We start from the raw sequence: 22,563 nt of genomic DNA on the forward strand, positions 1-22,563 counted from the left end.
TGCCAGTGGACTTCAAGGGAATGTGTATGTTGCAAAACAAAATAATTCACCTGAAAGAGTAAGGCACTTACTTTTACTCATACAGGTAAGATATGAGCCTGAGCTTCAACTCTTCCCTAGTTGAGTAATCCAAAGTAACACAGAATTAAGACTCACCCCCTACTTTACTTTCAGTGACCACCGCACGTCCAACTGTAATGTATTTTCTAGATGCTTTGGTCGTAAATTCACCCTCATTGAGAAAGATCCATGATCCCACTTAGCAGCTGAATAATTATGTTTCTATCAGTCAGCTCTACCTGGCAGGAATTCTGGTTTGCTGGTGTTTGTAAAGGTAAAACAGTATTACCTTTAAAACAAATGCTTTGCCTCACACAATAGCTGTCCCTCAACAGCTGTCATAAGGTTTCAACAGAGAATTAAGGTGATTTATGAGAGGGGAGTCCCTCAATAGCTTAGAAGTAGTTCTATTTCTTTAATTCACTTTTTTGTCCCAGTATATTCTTTGTATTTGGGTGCATAAGACTTCTGTTGTTTTAGGTCAGCAGCTTCCTCTGGCTGCAGTGGAGAAGATATGGCAGGAAGAAAGCTGCAGTTCCATCTTCTGGTAGAAGACTGAGAAAATCCCTTAGTTCCAGTTCCATTGCAACAACTGATAAAGTTTCTGCTCAGAGAAGGTGAGAAAACCTTTTTTTTAGGCTTTTTTGTTTTAGAACAAAGAACAAAACAACATTAACAATGTAATTACTAACTGAAGTAATCAAATTATCTAAGTACTGCAACTGGAATGAAATTTGAGACACACTCACTTAGGAGAAAATATAACTACAGGAAATCTCAAAAGCAAACTAAAATCATGTCTTATGAAGAATCCTATAATAGTGACCAGAAAGCCTGCTGAGTTATATTAGCTAGCACTATAGAAAAATGTCCTCTATTTTTTTTTTAAATTATCACATCAGTAGTCCATAGCCTGAACAGCATTTAGAACATCAGATGACATAAAAAAGCTTATGAAGTAAATTTGCATTCAATTGATTTACCTTTCAGTGATGAAATAAGAACAGGACAATCATTTCCAGTAAGTCTGGTTCTCTTGCAAAGCTCAGGAAGCAGCTTGTTCCACCACACAGGCTAATTCACAAAAACCCACAAAAGTTAAGTTAATGTGTGTACACATACAGGTTGGTTACAATGAACTCGGTAATTAGTCTGCATAATGCTTTGGAATGCAGCGGTTTTGTCCATGCTGTATTTTCACTTTTCGTTGTCTTTTTATGCTCTACAATTTTTACACAGTGCCCCCTAGTGCCTCTAGGGATAAATGTTCATAAGAGAAAAATCACACCAAGGCTGATGCAGTCAGTAAAGTGAAGTGTTTCCCTCTAAACAGGTCCATGCAAAGTGGTGAATAGCCTTACTAAAAGAACACTGCTCTGTCTCATGACCTAGTCTATGTCCAACAGCTGTAGTAGTGCAGTAAGTTTTGTGTATAATTTTGATGATAATGGAGAGAGGAAGGATCTTCCTTCTATTTTAAATTTGTTTCTTTCACCTGTGTTCAGATTTAGTAGTGCAGCCTTATATTCAACTCTATAATTAATGGGAAACAAAGACAGAAACTATTTTCAGATCTGAATAAAAAGAACAGATCTGGTTTTGAACAGAACTCTAGTACATCCATCTGGTACAGCCAGCACAATTGTATACACTGAACTGAATAGCTATAATGGGCGATGGAAATGAACTCCTGTAACCCTGAAACACTGGAATAAAATTAGTTCCAAAATTAAAACTATAAAGGTGCCTGAGAGGAAAATGGGACATAAAGACCATAAACTTTCTACTAGTGCATCTGTACCATTCTGATGTTTTGAGATCTGAAGATGTCACTAGGAGATAAGAACATTTTTAAGTGTGATTTATTTGAAGGACCATTATCTCTTATCAGCTAACTTATCAGTAAAATTTGACATTATACAACACTGTCAATTTAAAGCACTTATTAGTGAGGATCTACCTAGTTTTTAATTTATACTGGAAAATGAAAATACTACTCTCCCTTTCCTGAGGCACTCTGACATGTGAAAAGACTATGCTATAAATTTACCAGAATGAATACAGAAAGTCACAGAAGAAACTCAGGATCCCAGTCAGTATCCCCCTCAGATTAGTGGGGACTGAGTTATGGAATTTAAATACCAAGGAAGAGACTCAAAGCAAGCTAAGCAGTTGATTTTGTCTGAAAGCTGGGCTATTTGATCCATCCAGAGCCTGTACATCTGGCCACAGCAGTATTTTAGTTAGGAAAAAAACCAACAAAACCAAACCAAAGATACAGAACAACTTTAAAGAAAGTAGCTCACCCGACTGTCACCTTTCAGCTCGTGCTGAGCATACTGTACAGCTGCATCGGGACACCTTTGGAGCAGCTGGTCAATGGCTTCCTCATGCTTGCCTAGACTGGTACTGCAGAGAACATGGATGGTGAGGCCGATGTTGCCAGCCTCACTCAGAGGCTCCAGGACAGGCAGAGCTGAAGCTATATTGATTGAATGACTACATAAAAGAGACTGAAGACAAGAAGAAAACATATTGTTTGGGTTTAAGACAAAGTAGCAAAAAAATCATAACCACAACCTTAGAACAGGAACCCTTACTTATCCAAATAATTTTTAAAATAGTATTTCCTTTAATAAGGATTACTGAAAATTGAGAAAGCAAGTCTGGAGTAGACTGCAAATGTAAATCTCATTGTTACTGACACAGCTCTTTAGTATTATTTCTTTCATCATTTCAGTGGGGTTTGTTAGTTCAACATGGATAGCCTGGGGGGGAAGAAGGGGAGTCTGCTAAAGGAAGTCGTTCATGCATACATGAACATGTGTAGAATCAATCTAAGCTGTAAAAAGTAAATTCAAGGGTTTCATACCTGTAGTTTTGAGATATCTTCATGGTAATCTTCATCTGATGGAGAGCCTGCTGACATTATTGAAGTTACCCATGGGAAAATCAACCCAAAATGATTACAGGAGTTTATCTATACAAGAGAATCAAGTTGCAATAAAAGAAACATTTCTGTTAGTGACATTTTTCATGTGAAACCCACCACAAGCAAAGAAAATTCTACTCACAAATACCATGATCTAGCATGGCAGCTAGTCCTGGGTCATACAGTTTAGCAACAAAAAAACTGGAAACTTCTATTTAATTCTGTATTTCAGACACCCCATTCAGAAGCCTTTAAAATTCTGAATTTAAAGAATTCAGAATTTTAAATTGCACATTTTTTTCGTTGAGTCAGCTTTGTACAATTGCAAACACTCCACCTGACAAACTCCCATTGTTTCATTTCAGCCCTTTTTCCTGTCCAGAGACAGCAATACCTATTTTATAACTGCACACTACCTTACTTGCTTTCTGTTTTGCTTCTTCTAGGAGCTGTCCAGAATTAAAATACTACAGATAGCATTTAGATAGATTTTGGAGGGACATGCAGTAATAAAATTCCCTCTGAGCATTATGCTTACCAGATCTTCTGTTGTTTTCAATGGCTTAGTCTCAGGATGTTGTTTCTTTGATATTCTCCAAACATACTGAGAAGTAATCCTCAATAAAAGCTCCTGAAGAATTTCTTCCTGAGAGCACACTACAAGAAGAGCTTCCCAGAAATCTACCAAGAGCTGAGGAATATTGTTTTCACTGTTACTACACAACATCTAAGAACAAAACATTAGAAGGCAGCAAGTTAGCACACAATCTCATAATTATTAGCAGAAATGACAAGAGAAAGGAGAAACAGTTTTTCAGTTTTACTAGAAGCAGAATTTTGCTTCCTTTCTTGGTCTTGATGTATTTCTAATTCTTATGATTATACATAATGCTGTGCTAGGCAAAGTTAAAAAGTTCATGCAATTATTTTAAGGTAAGCTATTCTAAACAACATTATTGATTTCATCTTCAAGATTTGCTCCACAGCCAGAGAGGCCGGTACGCTGTCAGCAAGTATCTACACACTGCTGATTTGGAGGATTTTATAAATGCCAACAGCCAAGCACATGTCTTCAAAAGAAGAATCTAAAGCCATGGTAAGAGATGCTGTGTAGCTCAGTTGGGTATAATGGTGTGTGTGTGTATGTGTGTGTGTTGTGGACCCACAAGGATCATGCAAGAAGAACTTTTACTTGGTATCCAACTGGCTTTAAACACCCCTTGTTCAAATTAGAGTTTCATGATTTCTTATTTCTGATACTGGTCTTTCAAAGTAACAGATATAAGAAGGGAACATACCTATGTTGAAACATACATAGTTTTAATTCAATATTATTTACTGTAGAGAAAAGAATACAGGTTTGTCAATTCCCATTCTAAACAAAGAAAATTTCAGGGACACCAGAAAAACTATTCAGTTTATCTTTCTTCTCATGAACTGCAGAGACCCACCCTTCTTTCAGAAATTTATATAGAACATCAGAACATTCGATACCTTTGTATTCAAGTCTGATTCTTTAGAAGTATATTTCAATCCTAATGATTTCTTCATATGAAGCTTATGGAAGTGATTTATCTAAATGCTGTTAAATTTCAGTAGCCTTAGAAAGCCTGATTACTATAAAACCACTGAAAGAGCCCTGAGATCAGGGCATTTTCCATTCAAACGACAGAGTCAAAACAAAGAGCTTAATGGGGTTTTTTTTTCCTTGACTTAGGCAGTGTTTCTTCCTAGTTTCTGACTCTGTAGGCATCTATCATGACTGTAATACATCCAACCCTCATGTCCCTCTTTCTGAAGAACTGCTGAATCATGAGTGGTAGAGCAACCAAGGCTGCCTTGCTTACTTGTAACAACATCACTGCAAGAAAAACAGAAGCAAAAAGTTATCACAGGCCAACCTTGAAAAAGGTATCTGCTTCTTCCAGTTCAATTTTGCTGTTCTCATGTAAAGCCACAATGGCAGCCACCAGTAAACCAGGCTGGGTCTCCTTCAGATGAACAGCAAACTCCGTTGGAATAACAACCCCTTCCTTATGCTGTCTCAAGAGTTTTGGTTGCCCAATAAAGCCACAAGTCAGAGCTGCCTACATAGTCAGATACAAATCAGGTAAAGAATTTAAATCACACATTATCATTCAATTCAGCCTACATAATATTTCCTCAGGCAATGAAGTTCAGGAAGATGAGATGAGATATGAGATGAGATGAGATGAGATGAGATGAGATGAGATGAGATGAGATGAGATGAGATGATGAAGGGAAAACGGGAAGGAAAGAAATCCTTTCTACAATTGATTGAAGGGCTCTTTAGAGACCAAGATCTGAATCACGTGCCAGAGCAGACTCCTCAGCGATAAGCCATCTGCCTGAACACTAAAGGAGCATGCTGTTGAAATCTGGAGTTACTGTGTACATCAGAAAGATAGATTTATAGATTTCCGTATGAAACCCAAGACACTCAATGTGCATGGTGTTGTGAAAAATAACTAGCAGAAATTTCAATAGACTTCTTTGCTAAATTTCAGTAGACTTCTTTGCTAAAGTATGTTTTTTATTTTGAAAATATCACTGAAACAATGATCAAGGGCTGTGCTGTGTGCAACAGTAAGTTGTTTCTGCATATCTAAATGCTTTGGAAGGTACACATGACAGGATATTATGTCCACTTTAAAGACACTGGGCAAATGATGTCTAAAAAATTAAATCAATTACACAAGAAATGTTAAAGCAGATGGAGGAGGAACATTCAGATTTCATCCCACTATGCACACAAACAATCTTTCCTTTCTTTGTTCTTCTCAAAGTGTTATTTTTAATACTTTGCTACAAAAAACTTTTTAAAGGTGAGGTGCTATGTAACATTTATTAATAGGTCAGATTAAAAAGAAAATACACATCAAAAAACAAAACCCAAACTTCAGACACCTTATTTTCTAAATAATATCCATGCAGTTTGCTCACAACAGAGCAATTTCACTTGATCATGTTGCAAGTGTGATGGGAAACTGTATAAAGAAACTTTGTGTGCACCATGCATATTTTGCTTCAGGATTAATTTTATAATGGCTGTTTGCACACAGATGGTGTTTTCGTGGGCCTATCACATATTAATTACAGGTATAATTACAGGGGTGTAAAAGTGCTACTATACAATCCTGCCATATTGGTGAAGAGCACTGGCTATGCAGAGCGTGTTACACTCCAGTAAACAGCATTTAATTTATCAAGAATTAATTAAGCTTCAAAACTTATGCTTATCTGGTTACGCTTTGCCAAGATAACATTGCCCTACCTGCAGGGTAAACAGTTCAGTCCCAGCATGTGCCAGCTCTCAATTCTACTGTTACTGCAGACCCTCAGGGGAGCCTATACAGCACAGCAGGAGGAAGAGGACTGCAAGTTCCTTTTAATGTAAAATACAACTACAAGCCAAACCTACTGACTTGAGCTTTACCAAGCGTAATTCATGCTTTCAGTACACTTTACCTCCTTATAAGAGTCCATCTCATGTTCGTACATGATCAGGTCTCCCATTTTCAGAGCCATGAAAGCTGTAGCAAGTGTTAGGACCACTGATGGCATCATCTTCTCTACTTTCTGAAGATACTCCACAGCCGTTGATGGACAAACGTTCCTCATGCAGGGACTGCAGAGGATGTGAGGCAGCTGCTCAGGGTCAGCAAGGTAGAATATTCGGAGAACTTGATTTGCTGATTCCTATGAAAATAAAAGCCATTTGACATTTAAGATTTTTCCAGATATACAGTCTTTTGTATCATATGAAAGTATTGCAGGATTTCTTAATTTTTGTTTGTTTGTTTGTTTTTTTAAACAGACAAGTACAGCTCAGCTATCAAAACACAGTGCCTTTTCTTCCTCTTTCCTCCCTACTGGTAAAAGGATTCCTAACTGATAGTGATTCAACCCATATTCTGGGGTAATAGAAGAACATCCACTACAGTGAATTGGCTTTAGTAACCTGTACAGTTTGGCAGTGTTCAAAGAACCAGGTTTTTTTATTACAGAAATAGGAGATGAAAGAAATTTGAGGCAGAGCTTTTCTAAAACAGAAGTTTTTTCGTGCAAAATTTGGAACCAGTCCTTAGGAACATGCATCATGATAGCCAAACCCACAATATGTTATCTGAAAGCAGCCTAAGGCATCACAGATGCTGCTTGCTATTTTGTCAACAAAAACTGTGTGAAAAAGAACTCTAAGCAGCTCAGCATTTTCAAAGGCTATTTAATTAAAAACTGGTACATAGTTCTTAAAATCAGAACGAAACCAATAATTTAAGAAAAAAACAAACACCTTGTTTCTACCTTGCTTAATTCTTCATTTAATTCTTCATTAAGAGAGTGAGTCAAGTAAAATAGAAATCCTTTCTCGTATGTCTGTATTTCATCACCCTCTGAAGCTAGTCTCTTTAAAACTTCAGTCATGGATAAACCTGACATTCTGTAGTATGGCAAAGCAAGGTGGTAATCCTTTGTGTCAAACCTGAGGGCAAAAGAGAGTATAAGGAGAGTATAAAGAGTAGAAGGAATAAGTCAAAAGAACACCAGCAGCACTTCTGTGATCAGTGTTTGCAGGAACTAAAATAACATATCCCAGATACAGACACACCAGTATCTACAAATATACAGCTCCTGTTCAATGCAGTGTTGTATTCTCTGTTCAGATGCAATGAAGCCAACCAGATACTGAAGAGATTACTAGATTAAGCTGCTTTCATAGAAGGTAAAGCTTTATATTGTATATGAAATATTAATGTGAAACAGCAAAGACTGATGGACTGATTAGATCCTAATTTCTAGTACTGAAACAAGAGCTCACCTACATCATTCTGACATCTGCAACATACCTGCTGTAGCAGTCTCCTAAAAGGGCACAACTTTCTCTGAATGCTCTTAGAATTTCTTCTTTCTCATCTGCTTTAAGGAAACTAGGGTCCATTATAGCTGCTCTGAGGAGTAAGTGAGCCTCACTTAGAAGATGGATGCAACTCTCTGTTTTCACATTTTCGTAAGTTCTACTGTAATCTACCTAAAAAAGGCACAGGACATACTTAGACTGATGGCAAAAATTAAGAATATACAGGAACAATTTTAATGAGGGCAGCAGTCATTTGAAATACAATTATGGACTATTAATGAGAAATACTTTATGTTGCATTCAGCAATGACCTGCATCACAGTTTAATCAACAGTACTTATTTTTAGTCACCAAATAACAAAAGCAGAAGTTGGGAAATACCATTTCTCTATAAAGCTGAATAGTTGAAACAGTGTTTATAATATATAAATTCCAACCAGGCTCTGATTCAGAATTTGTTCTTGATTTGATGCTGTCAGCCTTTCTGGAACTAGAGAAAGGTAAAGAGCTGTCAGTGCCAAATAAATATTTTGCAGCAAAACCCACACTCATTTAATCATTTAAATGCATAGATAGGTATTATATACAAATACAAAAAAAAAAATTATAAATATGGAGGCTAGCAGATGCTGATAGCTCAGTTATGAATTTAATTCATAACAGGCATGTTTATAAACCAGGAACACCATCAAAACTATCTACTACATCTTCTCCTGGGCTTAACACTAGCTAGTATCCAACTGACTTCAATAAATGTGATTTCTGAATAGCTGTCTTATGAACAGCCTTCAGAAAAGAATAGAAATAGCAGTCCTCACAGATATAGCTAAGTGACTAAGAAGTCACAAATGCCTCCGGCTGCATACACGTGACAAGAATATTTTGGGCCAAACTCCAATCCTTCATGTATTACTACAGGGATGCTCATAACTCTTCTTGGAAAATGCCCTTAACCAAATCTTAGCCTGTAGCTTTGGTAATCCTACATATTTTTGTTTCTCAATAGAAATATTTTTCTTCGCAGTAGCAGGTACAGTCTTAGCAATATTTTAACATTACTTATGAAAGTTAACTTTTTTACCGTCTTGAGTAACTCATTTTGTTGATTTTAAGCTTTTGTGACCCTCTCCTGATTTCTTCCATGTCATTCAATATAGAAAATTTGAAAAAATTAAGTGCTTGGTTTATCTTTTTATGCACTAACTAGGGAATTACTAAATTTTTTCAACAGAGGCAATGCTTTGCAACTCCATCCAACATCTAGAAATTCAGAAGTGTACAGAGCTATAAATACCAGCTCCCTAAAAGACGCAAATCCTTACAGCATCCTTCTCGAAGGCTTTCTTCTTTCAGTAATGTCTTCTGTGTCTGCCTTAGTCAGAAGAATTATATGGTTTTTGAAATGACAGATAACTCTTGGTCCTATAAAAAGTTGCATTCTTAACGCGCAGACACTTAATGCGACAGGCGGACAAGCCTGTAAAGGAAAGTGATTATTTTGTAATTTCCTTTACTATTTACTTTGAGCCTTTAAAAGAAAATTTTAAAAAAAAAATTGAAAAAATGTAACTGTGCAACGATCTAACAGTAGAAACATTCACTGGCTTTCCTAACTGAATGTGAGGAAGCTGCGTGCTACATTACCTTCACAGTTGTGTCAATATAGGGATCCTCATCACGAGCTGCTGCTGCACTGCACCGCACTGTGAAACACTGCAGCTTCTCACTAGAGGGAAAGAGAAACCACATTGATGAAAAAAAAAAAAAGAGAAGAAAAAATGCAGCAGCATAGAGAAACTATAATAATACTTTATCAGCAAAATAATAAATGTAGTACCTCGTAATGACATGCAGGAATTGTGGAGTGAGAACTGCCTGTTCTGACTTCTCTGAATATTGATAAGTAGAAATCAGCTCTATTAGCTTCCCAACAGAGTAGAGATATCCAACATGAGGTAAAGAGAAAAAGCAAAAGAGACTCAGTAGTTCTGTCTCGTTTTCAATTTCCTCATGGGCTGTCACGGAATTTCCTAGATGTAATGATAAGAAAGGCATTTTATGTATCTCATCAATCAGAAGCTGGCAATTCCTTTGCAACTCTGGTGTCTAAAAGATACTATCAAACCTGCCCAGGTTGCAGATTGGTTTTGTTAGTAGCCAATGAAGAATTACATGAAGATCAGTGCACATGTCAAAAATCTGCATGTCATGTTATCTCACTTGGAAGCATTTTTAACAAAAGTGTGGCTGTACTGCTGACTGAAGGGATTCTACCGATGTAGCAGCACCTGAGAGCCCTGGCAGATTCATCACAACAAAGTGATTATGGATTGAAATACCAGCCTGATCTTTGTCAACTACTTGTGAGCTGCACTGCACAAAATGCAGGTCTTTACTTAAAGGAACAAAAGGCTGGGAATGACATGATTTATTTCTAAAGCCACTTTGGCAGGGAAATGCTGTTTTCATCTTGCAGAGCCTCTTGTCAAAGACTGTATGTCACCAGAGAATGTAGGAGAGCTGAAGTTGAGTGGGAAGTAACTGATTCTTAGGTCAGCTGCAACTAAAGTGAGGCCTTCCTAAGACAAAAACCACAGACCGCCAGTGAGCATAACATACAGCACTAATTTTTTATCATGGATCTGCTGGGGCTTGAGTTATTAGAGAACCCCTAAAACCTGCATTCATCCCTTGCAGTTTTAATTAAATTCCATCAGAAAGGTAACCTGTATGTTAATGATTATTAAGGTTATTACTTCGATTTCCACTACTGACCAGTAAGAGGCAGCCTAGTATCTTGAGGATAATTTTATTAATGCAGTGTAAAGAGACATTGTTTTGTGATACAAAACTAATCAGTAGAGAACTGATAAAGGCTCATTTAGTCTTCTTCTTTTGGTGTTGTGAATTGATATTTTACTTCAAGGTGTAAGCAGAACTTGGAGAAACTTAAACACTTTTGTTAGTAGAAGTTCAGTGTAAATTGTTGGAAAAGAAAGACCTTAATTTAAAAATTAATCATACAAATATAGTGTACAAAACAGAATATAGAAAGAAGCTCCACCCTTTCTCGGGTCTTCCGTGGTACAGGCCATAATGCAGCCATGCATATTCATATACCTGTCTGGTATACAGGAAGCAGCTGAAGAGAGTGCAACTTGGTCTCTTCACAAAACCCAAAAGGGGACTGGTCCGGTGTAAAACGCCTGGAGAATAAAAAACCAAAACAAGAATATGGGACCTCAGTGAGAAATTCTCATTAGCTAGTTTGGACAAGTAAACAGTGCCAACAGGCACAGCTGATGTCTTAATACTCAACAGCAATGTGCTTTACTAATGTCATTAGCATGTGGCACAGCTAGAGACAGCTACCTTGAGTTCTCACAACCAGAAATGCTCTTTGCTTGTCTAAGAGATGTGCGTCAAAGCCTGGGGTCAGTGGAAGACATACTGCAATTTACTTGAGTATCAGTTTAAATCCCCCCTTTTAATTCAACTGAGCTATATGTAACATGGTGCCATTTCCAACCTGACTCTTCTTTCTTATTATGTTTTATCCCTTTTTCTAGTTTGCTAAACTGTGACATTGATTCTTCCTCAGCTTTGGATAAAAGTTTAATGGCTTTGATAAAAAAATGTGTTAATTTATTAGTGCTTAAGTTATTTGCAAGATTCCCTTTGCTAGATGAAGGAGAAAAGGCAAAATAGTTTTAGAGGTACTCAATTAAGTGTCACTCCAGCTGGAGCTGATGCAAGGTGCAGAAAAATGAACAGAACATAGTGCCTGATTATGGTCACACAGACAGGACTGCTGATCAGTCTCCTGTGTAATCTCTTAAAGCAGGTTTCTTTTCTTTTGTGCCAGAATTTGACACAAGCTGCTTCAGAATAAGCCATGTAAAACTTGGTTTTGCTGGTTCAACATAAGCGTGTGAAAACTGGCGGTGGTAAGACACCAGAACAGGCTCACTGGAGGTGGTGGATGCTCACAAACTGTCTCTGTTTAAAAAGCATTTGGACACTGCCCTGGATAACATGCTTTAACATTGTGTCAGTCCTGAAGTGGTCAGGCAGTTGGACAAGACGATTGCTGCAATTCTCATCCAACTCAATATTCTGCTCTACTGAAAAACAAGTTTTCTTTGGTATCACATTATTTCCTCAGTGCAAGAAAACCCAACCAGAAAACCTTACAGAAGCCCCCAAAGTCAAAATACCATTATTTTACTTTCAACAAGACATGAGCCACAACTTACTTGGTTTCTTGTAGTAAGTTAACTTGTAGTAAATTAATTCTTGTATTATCTTTAAAGGGGAAAACACATCATACCTGAAAAGCAGATAGCGCACTTGGAAGCGCTTTGTATCTTCTGTAGGTAACTCTGTGGATTCCAGTGTGATGGGTATCTCACATAGCTTACTTTCTTCCCCAAGCAGTTCCAATGGCTTCTGACATATAACAAACTCATCTACTTCAAGCTGCAAACTCTGTGTTAATGGGTCTTTGTCTGTCCCACCTTAACAGTGAAAATGCTATATTAATTATTCAAACAGTTCCACTTAACTGAAAGAAAATTATATGACATAGTATCAATTAAACATTCCAGTTACAGCTACTCAGCTAACATTGCCTTACTCATACCATGAGGTTTTGAAAACAGCTATGCTAGATGAGAACAATCCTTCATTTCAGGCTCAACGGTCTGTATATCTGTGAGTCAAAATTTCTGAAAGAGCAGGGAAACTTAACTATAAGGCAAGTCCAAGGCAACCTGTGCTGCAGATGGCTGTCAAAAATGTTTTAATTTGATTTGCGAGTTTTAAGAAGGAAAAGGCAGCTAAGACAGAAAGCTGTGTTACCTTAAACTTATTTTCAAGTTCTGTAAAGCAAATCCTAACAGCACTGAGAAAGTAATTTGAACTTTTCTGTTTAGCTTTTATTAATAAAAAAAACTAAGGGGAGGATGCCATTACCTGAGTCAAGATCCATCTTCACCCACTGAAGGACATTCCAGTTCATACTATCCCTGACAAATCTTCTTTTAATTTTTAAATTAGTTTTAATAGATATTTAATATCTACATTATAATTATCTAATAATATAATTAATATTATATTAATATTAGATGTTATATAATTAATTAGATATTATATGATTAATTAGATATTATATAATTAATATCTAATTATAATTTAATTAGATACAGTTTCCATTTATAAAAAAAGCATCTTTCTCTGTTTTAAGTTTCTTTGATCATAAATGGCTCTCCTAAGGTTTGTTGGTGTTCACCTGATGCTTTTGAAAAGGTGGGAATTAATTACATGTGGATTGATTTCTTGTAATATATGGGAATGAAATTTACTGAGTAAATCTGTTTCTGGGATTTCTACGATTCGAAGACAAACCCCTGGATAAGGCAAAGGACTGAAAAAGAGGAGTTTGCTGACACTTTGTTTATGCAGGTTTGAGCCTACTAAGTTAGAAAAATGAATAAAAGAGACAGTTATTAGTGCAGTGACATTGATGGAATAATGTTTCTGAACACAGCACACTGAACTACTTCCGCCTTGATTTGGCCCATGGTGGCACCCCTAAACAGGGACCTAATTCTGTGTCGAAAGAGGCTGCACTGTTTTGAAGGCATCTGCAGAATGATGGGAGCATTTGTTTTGTTACCTTGTACCTGCAGGAAGGGGATGGACTATGTGATCTCTAGAGGTCCCTTCCAACTTGATGATTCTGTGACTTCATACACTACACTATTTAGCTGATAGTCCTAAGATTATATGGAAGTATTTTATGAAAGGAAAAAAACCTTATTTGAGCCTATTTTGAGAGTAAAAGGAATAAGCAGACTCTTGGAAATGAATACAAAAATTATTTCTGTACTTACCTCTGTCCACAGGCTTTTCTAGTGCACTAATTCCATGTGTACATTGCTCAGTCCTGTCTGCACTTTGCTGGACCAGTTCCAGTTTCAAGATCAGAACATCCAGCTCTGTCGTTATGGCTATATGTTTGGAACAAAATGCAACTTCAGCAGGAATGAGGTTATCAATATGTAAAATTAAGGAGCGTTCAAAGTCTAACACAGTCAAATTCTGGTTTATGACCAAGTATTTCAAACAGAACATGACTAGTTTATTTTTGCAGCCAACAAGAAGATCTCCAGTTACAGGACAACATGAAATGCATAGCGGTGGATCTGAAAGTGGCATTTCCACAATCGACATCTGCTCTTTTAAGGTTTCACTGTATGACTCTTCCATCTTGTGACCAACCATCCGAACACAGACACGGGAACTCCCAGCAGACATGCATCTCCAGTTCATATACGCTCTTAGGAAAGTTGCTTTGCTTTTTTCTTCAATTGTCACCAGATAGTCTCCTTAAAAGAAAGCAATAGTACCGAGTTACTATTAACGTACAGATGACAGAATTTATGATTTGTTTACCTGCAATCTTAAAACTCAACCCTTACATAATTTAAAAAAAATAAGTTTTTGAGCTCCACTATGCAAGTTCCTTGGCTGGGTGGAACACACTTTTCATACCATTCTAAATAAACAAATAAATACATTCGGAAAAAAAAAAAAAAAAAAGAATTACAGATTTAGGTCCAGACTAACTATTAGGTGAATCCACTCTGTGAGCTGTGATTACAAACAGGGTGGCTTCCCCCCTGAACCTCTATTAACGGGAAATATTCTATTCTCTGCAGAACAGTGAAACTCACAGATGCTCGATCACCTGTGGGATCACCTGGAGGGACCAGGTGTTCTGAAATAAAGAGCGAGCAAGGGCAGGAGCACAGACTGTAGCCGGGGCGGAGAAAGACGGCAAACGGGCCGAGTGCTGACCACGCACGGCTCGGACCGGAGCGGGCCGGGTCAGGCCAGGCCAGGCCGCGACTCGTGGACCGACGGGAAGATACCGCGGTGCCCTCCTCCCGCCGAGATCCCTCCCAGGGGCCCGCAGTCCTCCCCCCGCTCCAGCTTCCCGCGGCCCGGCGGCACTGACCTGCCCGGCTGTGCGCCATGCGCAACACGGGGCCCAGCGTGGCGAAGGAGCCCAGGGGCTCGCAACGGCCCTGGTCCCGCACGGCGAATACCTCAACCCGGCAGCTGGCCGCCGTGCCGGCCACGAAGAGCACGTCGCGGCCGCAGCAGAAGTGCGCCGGTTCCTGCTTGCAGGGCACCACTCGCTGCGACCCGAATGGGTGCAGGTTGTACAGCTGTACCATGGCCCCCGGAACCCCCGCTTCGGCACCGCACGGCGCCACCGGAGGCCGAAGGGGCTGCGCTGGGTGACAGAGGACACGGACACCTCAGCTCCCGAGGCGGGCCGGGACTCGGGATGCGTCGGTACGGGCCCCGCTGGTTCGCCCCGCCCGGACTCGTGTCGCACGGAGCTGTCGCTGTTACGTCGGTGTGGGTGACGTCAGCGCCGCCTTAGCGGTTCCCGCCGGATCGCCGCAGCCCCGCGGGGGCCCTGAGGTAACTGAGTGCGAACGCGGCGCTGGACTGCGCGCGCACCGCGTAAAGCGCGACAGGAAACCTTTGACTGCCGGTGTCTTGGGCACGGAGGCCTATTTCTTCCTCGTGTTTTTATATATGTAGAGAAAGAAAAAAACCAACCAAAACCTATACAACGCCAAAATAAAAACCTTAAGTTTTTTCTGCTTTTCAAGATGCGGGGCTAAAAATATTTACAATAGTGATGCAGTTTTTACCCGAGAGCTCAGTAACTAAACTATGAGCAGCCATCTAAAAAGTAATGTTCATTTGAACGTAGTTAACAATTTTACTAGGCCAATACAGAAATGTAAAAAGTGACAATGCTCTTTTAAAGCAGGTATTGGATTTTTAATTTTTTTTCCTGATCTACTTTTATCTGAATAGAGTGCAGGGGGGATGTGCTGGCTAGAAAAATTATCTCTGCATGTCATCTCATTTTAAAAAAAAAAAAAAGTAACCTGGTAGTGCTACTTGTTCAAAAGCATATCCAAACCAGTTGGGTACCTTGCCTGAATACAGCATTAGTTAACTTTGTAGATGTTAATGTAAGCCTTCTGTGAAACCAGCCTTACTAGTAAAGTATCTTTAGGAAAGATTAGGTTCTTCTGAATTTAACTGTGCTGTTACTGCTAAAGCCAACCCAAAGCAGACTTCCGCTTCTGAGAAACCAATCACAGGGAGTATGTCTCAGAACATGTTGGGATCACAGGAAAGTTCAAGCAATTTCAATTTCCTGATTTCTTCTGTAATTTGCACGACTGGATGCTGCTGAAATGTGTGATCTCAAATCATTCTGAATATACACATAAATAGTTAAGAAGAAAACCACAGAAGATAGATATAACCTTTAAAACTTTATTTTAAAACAACCAAACAAGTGAACAAGGTTCTGCAATTCTAATTTTTTCTTCAATAAATTTTTCAGACTTTAGTTTTCTAAATATTCATCTCCTTCTTCAGCCTCTGCTTCCACTGAATCTACACCAACTTCTTCATAATCTTTCTCAAGGGCAGCCAGATCTTCCCGGGCTTCAGAAAATTCTCCTTCCTCCATTCCTTCCCCAACATACCAATGCACAAAGGCACGCTTAGCATACATGAGGTCAAATTTGTGGTCGAGGCGAGCCCAGGCTTCAGCAATAGCAGTTGTATTACTCAGCATACACACAGCTCGCTGCACTTTAGCAAGATCACCACCTGGCACCACGGTTGGAGGCTGGTAGTTAATGCCCACCTTCAAGAAAACAAATGAAAACTTTCCTTAAGAATGCTAAGAGTTAAAGACTTGTTCCATTAAGAATTCAAAATCACCACGGTTATGAACAAATAAAACAGCTTAAAAGCTATTTTGAACTTCATCAAAATATCTGACAGGGACATTACAGAATTAGTTACCTCTGAATACTACAAAATTCCTAGCAATTCAAACATCAAACACTTAAAAAGCTGCTTAAGTACCTTGAATCCAGTTGGGCACCAATCCACAAACTGAATGGTTCGCTTAGTCTTGATGGTAGCAATCGCTGCATTGACATCTTTGGGAACAACATCCCCTCTGTATAACATACAGCAGGCCATGTATTTGCCATGGCGAGGGTCGCATTTTACCATCTGGTTGGCTGGCTCAAAGCAAGCATTAGTAATTTCAGCCACAGATAACTGCTCATGGTAAGCTTTCTCAGCAGAGATGACAGGGGCATATGTCACCAGGGGGAAATGGATTCGTGGGTATGGAACAAGGTTAGTTTGAAATTCAGTCAGATCTACATTGAGGGCTCCATCAAACCGCAGTGAAGCTGTGATGGAGGAAACAATTTGCCCAATCAATCGGTTTAAATTGGTGTAAGTAGGACGCTCAATGTCAAGGTTACGACGACATATGTCGTAAATGGCTTCATTATCTACCATGAAGGCACAGTCTGAGTGCTCCAGTGTTGTGTGCGTGGTTAGAATTGAGTTATAAGGTTCCACTACAGCAGTGGAAACTTGAGGTGCTGGATAAATTGCAAACTCCAGTTTAGATTTTTTGCCATAGTCAACAGAGAGCCTTTCCATGAGCAGAGATGCAAACCCTGAACCAGTGCCTCCTCCAAAACTATGAAAGATAAGGAAACCTTGCAGCCCTGTGCACAGATCAGCCTAAAATTGGGAGAGAGGGGGGAAGGGAGGAAAAAAAAGTTATTGATGAGATTAGAGAAAGCAGTTATACAATTATCATTCAAAAGCATTCCTTGCTTAAGCTTGTTAGTTGAAATTTAAAAAACTAGCATTCTTGAAAGCTGGTTTTCTTTTTTTCTTGCATGTGTTTTACTCAAAAGTGCCAGTGCCTTTGTGTGATTTTCTCCAAACAGGAGTAGTTTAATATTTAAGACACTTTACTGTCTTTGCAATTTTTTACTTCAAGGAAGAGCAGCTGTATACCACCTTGACAAGTTACTATAAATTACAGCTTGAAAATGTGTTTATGTTCTCATTCTGGCTTTCAGCTAGTATCAATCAGATGTTGAAAGAAAGTCTGTCTTTTTATTTTTGTATTTTTAAATAGGCAATCACTATTTCACTATAAATTGTATCCTGCACATCATCCTACACATTTTTCACAAAGCAATGTCAATATGTCAAAAAAACCCACCAACAATCGGGTAAGTAATTAAAATTGTTAAGCATTCAATCAAAATCTGAGACTCAGGGTACTAGAAGTATGTTGCATCACACATAATTGCATCAATCAAAATAAAAATAACATAGTATAACAAGTTTTTTTATACTTAAGGTTTTTATAATACATTTCTGAGGTAGCCTTAAAATACTTTTAAATAATGGTATTTCAGAGCATTAAAAAAAAAAGCTTTAATGAATGAATTTTTATTTCACCTGAGGGGGACAAAGAAAAAAGTTTTCTTTGTAGAAAGTTTTCTTTTGTTTTAAACAATCAACAATGCACAAAATTCTTCGAGAAGAAACCTAACAACCCACCATTATAGACAGCTACAGAGCTGTATCAATTATTTTAATACACTGACTTGAAGTGTGAATTCTTACCAGTTTGCGAGTGCGGTCTAGGACCAGATCAATGATCTCTTTTCCAATGGTATAGTGGCCTCTGGCATAATTATTGGCTGCATCTTCTTTCCCAGTCATGAGCTGTTCAGGATGGAATAACTGCCTATATGTGCCTGTACGTACTTCGTCTACAAAGAACCAAAACACCACAACATGGATTAGATCTCTGCAGTTCTGTGTGCTGCCCAGTGACTACACACCAAGTCTATGTCAAGAGTAGACAGCATCCCTGATCATATGCTGAATGTGTGCTAGATGAAGTTGGCACTTCAGCCCCTTTGTTCCGGGGACAGTACCAGGCACTCACAAAACACTATTCGTACCTGAAAGTGTGCATGAGGTCACTCAGAAAACCACATTACAGGTAGAGACACGATTGTTACCTGTAGAGCATTGTTTCATTCCTCTCAAGTAGCAATAACCTTAAATATCAAAAGGTCATGCAGACACACATCTTTTAAAATCTGTTGTGTTCTGACAAAGGAAAAAAGATGGTAGGGAATCTGCAGGGGATCTCTGTTTTTACAGTTAAGATCTTTAATGTTGGGTACGTACCAACTACAGTTGGCTCTAGGTCCACAAACACTGCTCTGGGAACATGTTTACCAGCTCCTGTCTCACTGAAGAAAGTGTTAAATGAATCGTCTCCACCTCCAGCAGTTTTATCACTAGGCATCTGACCATCAGGCTGTATCCCATGTTCAAGGCAATACAGTTCCCAACATGCATTGCCAATCTGAACACCAGCCTGACCAACGTGGACGGATATGCACTCACGCTGAAAATTAAAAGCAGAATAATGACATACGGAACTACTTGTTTTCTAGATTATATTCTCACAGTATTTAGCTGTCTGGGGGTTGTATCCTTCCATGATCTTTCTCTGCTGTATTCCCTGGTTGCTCCTGAATGACTATTTAACTGCTCAGGTTGTCTGCTGACAAGACTGTACTTGATGTACTTGACCTAGGCTGACTTCGAGAATATCGGAACATCTTAGAGACAATATAGTATCTGTGAATGCATAGGGTGAATCTGTGAATCTCACATAAGGTGAGATTCACCACCCCTTACCATGCTGCACATTTATCTTTAATATTCTGCCTAGTCTCTTTTTAATCTTTCTTTAGTTTTGGAAGGCTTCTTTATAGAATATGCAAAAAATTCCTTTATTTGTTGCTATATCAGGCACCGGATCGTTGTTGCTAGAGTCTTTCCGTCACAGGACCCCTTGGAACGTTTTCGACTCTTTAAGCGGAGAGACCTCCAGGCCCTGGCCGTTCAGGGCTGGGCCCCGCTCAGGGATCAGCTCCGACGGTTCCCGCGCGCGCCGCCTCTCGCGCCCAGGCGCACGCTGTATGTCAGCGGGAGGCGGCGCGCGCTCGCCGGCCGGGCTTTCCCGCCCTCTCGGCCCCGAACCGGCGGCCGCGGCGTATCTGCTCAACCCAGCCGCCATCATCTCTCACACCAATGTCTCCCCTTCTCCCTGACCCTTCTGCGTTACTGCTACCCCGGCGGCATCAGACAGAGGCTGCCCGCAAGTCCTGCAGCAGCACACGCACTCATAAGCTCCCCATGCTGCCGCAGCAGAAGCACTCGCTAGATCACCCCTCCCTCTCTTCCTGCCTCCCCCCCATCCTCCAGAGCCGCGAGGTCCCCGCTGCCCACCATGATGCCCAGCTAGCTGCGGAGCTCTGGCCGCGCCCCCGCTGTCGCCTCCACCGCCGACCGAACAACCGCACCAACCGCCACCTAACACCCTCGAGACCCGCCACCCGCGCGTCGCCTCCTCATTGGCTGTTAGCGGTGGTCAACGCAGACCTCTGATTAGCCGACAGCACCCACGTGGGACGACCGTTGGCACGTGTTATCCGGGAGCGCGCGAACACGGCTGTCTCCGCAGGGGGCGAGGCTGGTGCGGCTCGCGGGGCCCCTCAGGGGCTGCGGCTGCGGCTGCCCGGGATGCGGCGGGGCCGACCTGCCTGGGGCCTCTCAGCCGCCCGGGGGCTGCTCGGGGCCAGCGGCTGGTGGGCGGCAGGGCCGGGAAGCGCCGGCCTGGCTGTGGGCTGCGTTTAAAGCCGCGACAAGGCTGCAGCCTGCCCGGGGTCCCCGCTCGAGATCCCTCGGAGCGGTGCAGCCGTTCTGTGGGTGAACTCCACGTCCGCAGTTGGAGAAGACGCGCTCACTGGCTTTCTGGAGTAGCAGCCACGCCACAGGTTCTCTTTTTCCTCCTTTCTTTTGTTTCTCCCAGAATTTACTTTTTCTTCCGTAGTAAGCACATTGCTGTAGCACTGTCCGAGTAGCATTCCCGCATGAGGGCTTTCTCCAGCTCGTGTGTGAGGTTACTGGAGACCTGATTGTTCCAATAAAGGCAGCAAATGCGCTATGTTACATTAAATATTATATATTAAAATACATTAAATACACTACTAGCAGCGGAGAAGATTATTTTTCTGTAGTACTACACCTTCCCTAACAGGCCAACAGAAATACCACAAAAATAAACCCAGCTAATTTTAATGTAATGTATTTTAATCGAGATTGGACGGGGGGGCAACACAATCAAGTAGTCCCTCAGTCTGCTAGCCGCATTGCTCAAGAGTTAGGAAGCAAATGACAATCAGTCCAGTTTGCAGAAGAGCTTCTGTTCGGAAGTTACTGAAAATTAACTCAGTCACTTTTGGGTTTGGTGAATGTGCAAGTCCTTATGGGAGAATGTTTTTTTTTCTCTCCAAAAAAAAGCGTAATAGTTTCCTAGAATCCTGATGGATTGTAGTTTTTCTTGTTAAATATCTAGCTCTGATTTTAGAAGCTATAATAGACGTTTCATTTTGATTCTGGTAGAAGTTTCATTTGGTATGCGACTTGCAAATTTGTACCAACCAAACCAGGTACACAAGCAGATTTTAAACATCTTGAACCACTGAATCTGTGAGATTATGTGAGTAATGTAGTGAGAAACAGGGTCTTGCCTAGGAAAGCTACACTTCTGCTTGAAAGATCTTAAATTAAAGATGGTTTCTAAAAAATGAAGTCTTAAAACTTCCTAGGACCGTGGCAGTATCTGTATAAATCTAAGAAGTAAATTGTGTATTCACATAGAAGAAAATTCTGTCAAAAATCAGTGTAACACTGCATTTTCTTTTACTGCCTTAATGTCTAACAAAGTTAGTCTTGCAAAGGTATTATAAGCCAAATAATTTATACATCAGATACATTAGATGTTAATGATGGGACAGTTTTTGCTGATGTTAATCTTTAAAAGTTGTTCACAAAGTTTTAAGGATAGAAAATTGGAAAAGCTGGGATTTGGCTTCTTTTTGTTGTGGTTCTTTTTTTTATATATATATATATTAACCTGCACCTTTACATAAAACAATGTAATTTTATTTCACCTAGCATCTAGGTTTATCTGAGATGACTGCTTCACTAATCCCTTTTTGTCAAAACATTTATTTCAGTGCATAGCAGTGGCTGCCTCAGTGACTCAGAGTAGAAGTATTTATTACGTTATTTCATGGAATGGAACAGAACCCTGGAACAGTGGCTTCAAGTACAGTTTTAGCAAGGGAAGCTCTTAAAACTTGTATATTTTTTTTTTTAACAATAAACCATTAAAAAATTTGGTTTCCCCATCTGTTGTGCATTACAGTAAGTACCTATATGACTGAAATTACAGCTCATTCCGCTACAATTTTGGGGAGGAAAACCTCAGAGTGGTTTCACCTGAGTAACAGGAAGCTCTTTCTCCGCAGGCTGCCCCGCAGCGGTACAGGCGCTGTTACCACCACTGACCATGGCAGGAGCTGGGGAGCTCGCAGTGATGGTGACACCGTTATCCACAACGTGCAGTTTCTGCACTGGGTAATAATGTACCGTGTATTTTTATTCTGTTCAGTCTGTTAGGGATACTCCCTTCTCAATCGGATTGCTACTACAAGATCCGTTTTCAGAGAGCCCCGCTCTGCAGTCTCTTTCCTTTCCCAGCTCCTCAGCACGCTTTTGTCCGGAACTTCCTCCCCTTTGCGCACGTTCCCTGCTCCTGCCGAGGGGTTGTGCGGACACTCCGCATGAAGTGCCGCAAGGGCCGGTGGACCGGATCGGACCGCTC

At 40.1% G+C, this 22,563-nt stretch overlaps 2 protein-coding genes across 2 annotated transcripts; both read right to left on the bottom strand.

The window, feature by feature from the left end:
• Positions 1 to 8: 8 nt before the first annotated feature.
• HPS3 (HPS3 biogenesis of lysosomal organelles complex 2 subunit 1) lies at positions 9 to 15,358 on the bottom strand. Its single transcript, XM_030455790.1, has 17 exons — positions 14,893 to 15,358; positions 13,766 to 14,260; positions 12,202 to 12,388; positions 10,992 to 11,077; positions 9,709 to 9,901; positions 9,516 to 9,597; positions 9,194 to 9,348; positions 8,253 to 8,361; positions 7,861 to 8,042; positions 7,319 to 7,496; positions 6,482 to 6,712; positions 4,894 to 5,079; positions 3,531 to 3,719; positions 2,933 to 3,040; positions 2,367 to 2,573; positions 1,044 to 1,134; positions 9 to 664 (listed from the first exon to the last, which is right to left on the bottom strand). The coding sequence occupies exons 1-17, from the start codon at positions 15,113 to 15,115 to the stop codon at positions 537 to 539; spliced, it is 3,030 nt and encodes a 1,009-aa protein (XP_030311650.1). The 5' UTR covers positions 15,116 to 15,358; the 3' UTR covers positions 9 to 536.
• An 835-nt stretch (positions 15,359 to 16,193) lies between these two features.
• LOC103534250 (tubulin alpha-3 chain) lies at positions 16,194 to 19,143 on the bottom strand. Its single transcript, XM_030455797.1, has 4 exons — positions 19,008 to 19,143; positions 18,432 to 18,580; positions 16,848 to 17,528; positions 16,194 to 16,623 (listed from the first exon to the last, which is right to left on the bottom strand). The coding sequence occupies exons 1-4, from the start codon at positions 19,126 to 19,128 to the stop codon at positions 16,318 to 16,320; spliced, it is 1,257 nt and encodes a 418-aa protein (XP_030311657.1). The 5' UTR covers positions 19,129 to 19,143; the 3' UTR covers positions 16,194 to 16,317.
• Between the last annotated feature and the right edge of the window lie 3,420 nt (positions 19,144 to 22,563).

Source organism: Calypte anna, chromosome 9 (genome assembly GCF_003957555.1).
Source record: "Calypte anna isolate BGI_N300 chromosome 9, bCalAnn1_v1.p, whole genome shotgun sequence".
In the NCBI taxonomy this organism is placed as follows: domain Eukaryota; kingdom Metazoa; phylum Chordata; class Aves; order Apodiformes; family Trochilidae; genus Calypte; species Calypte anna.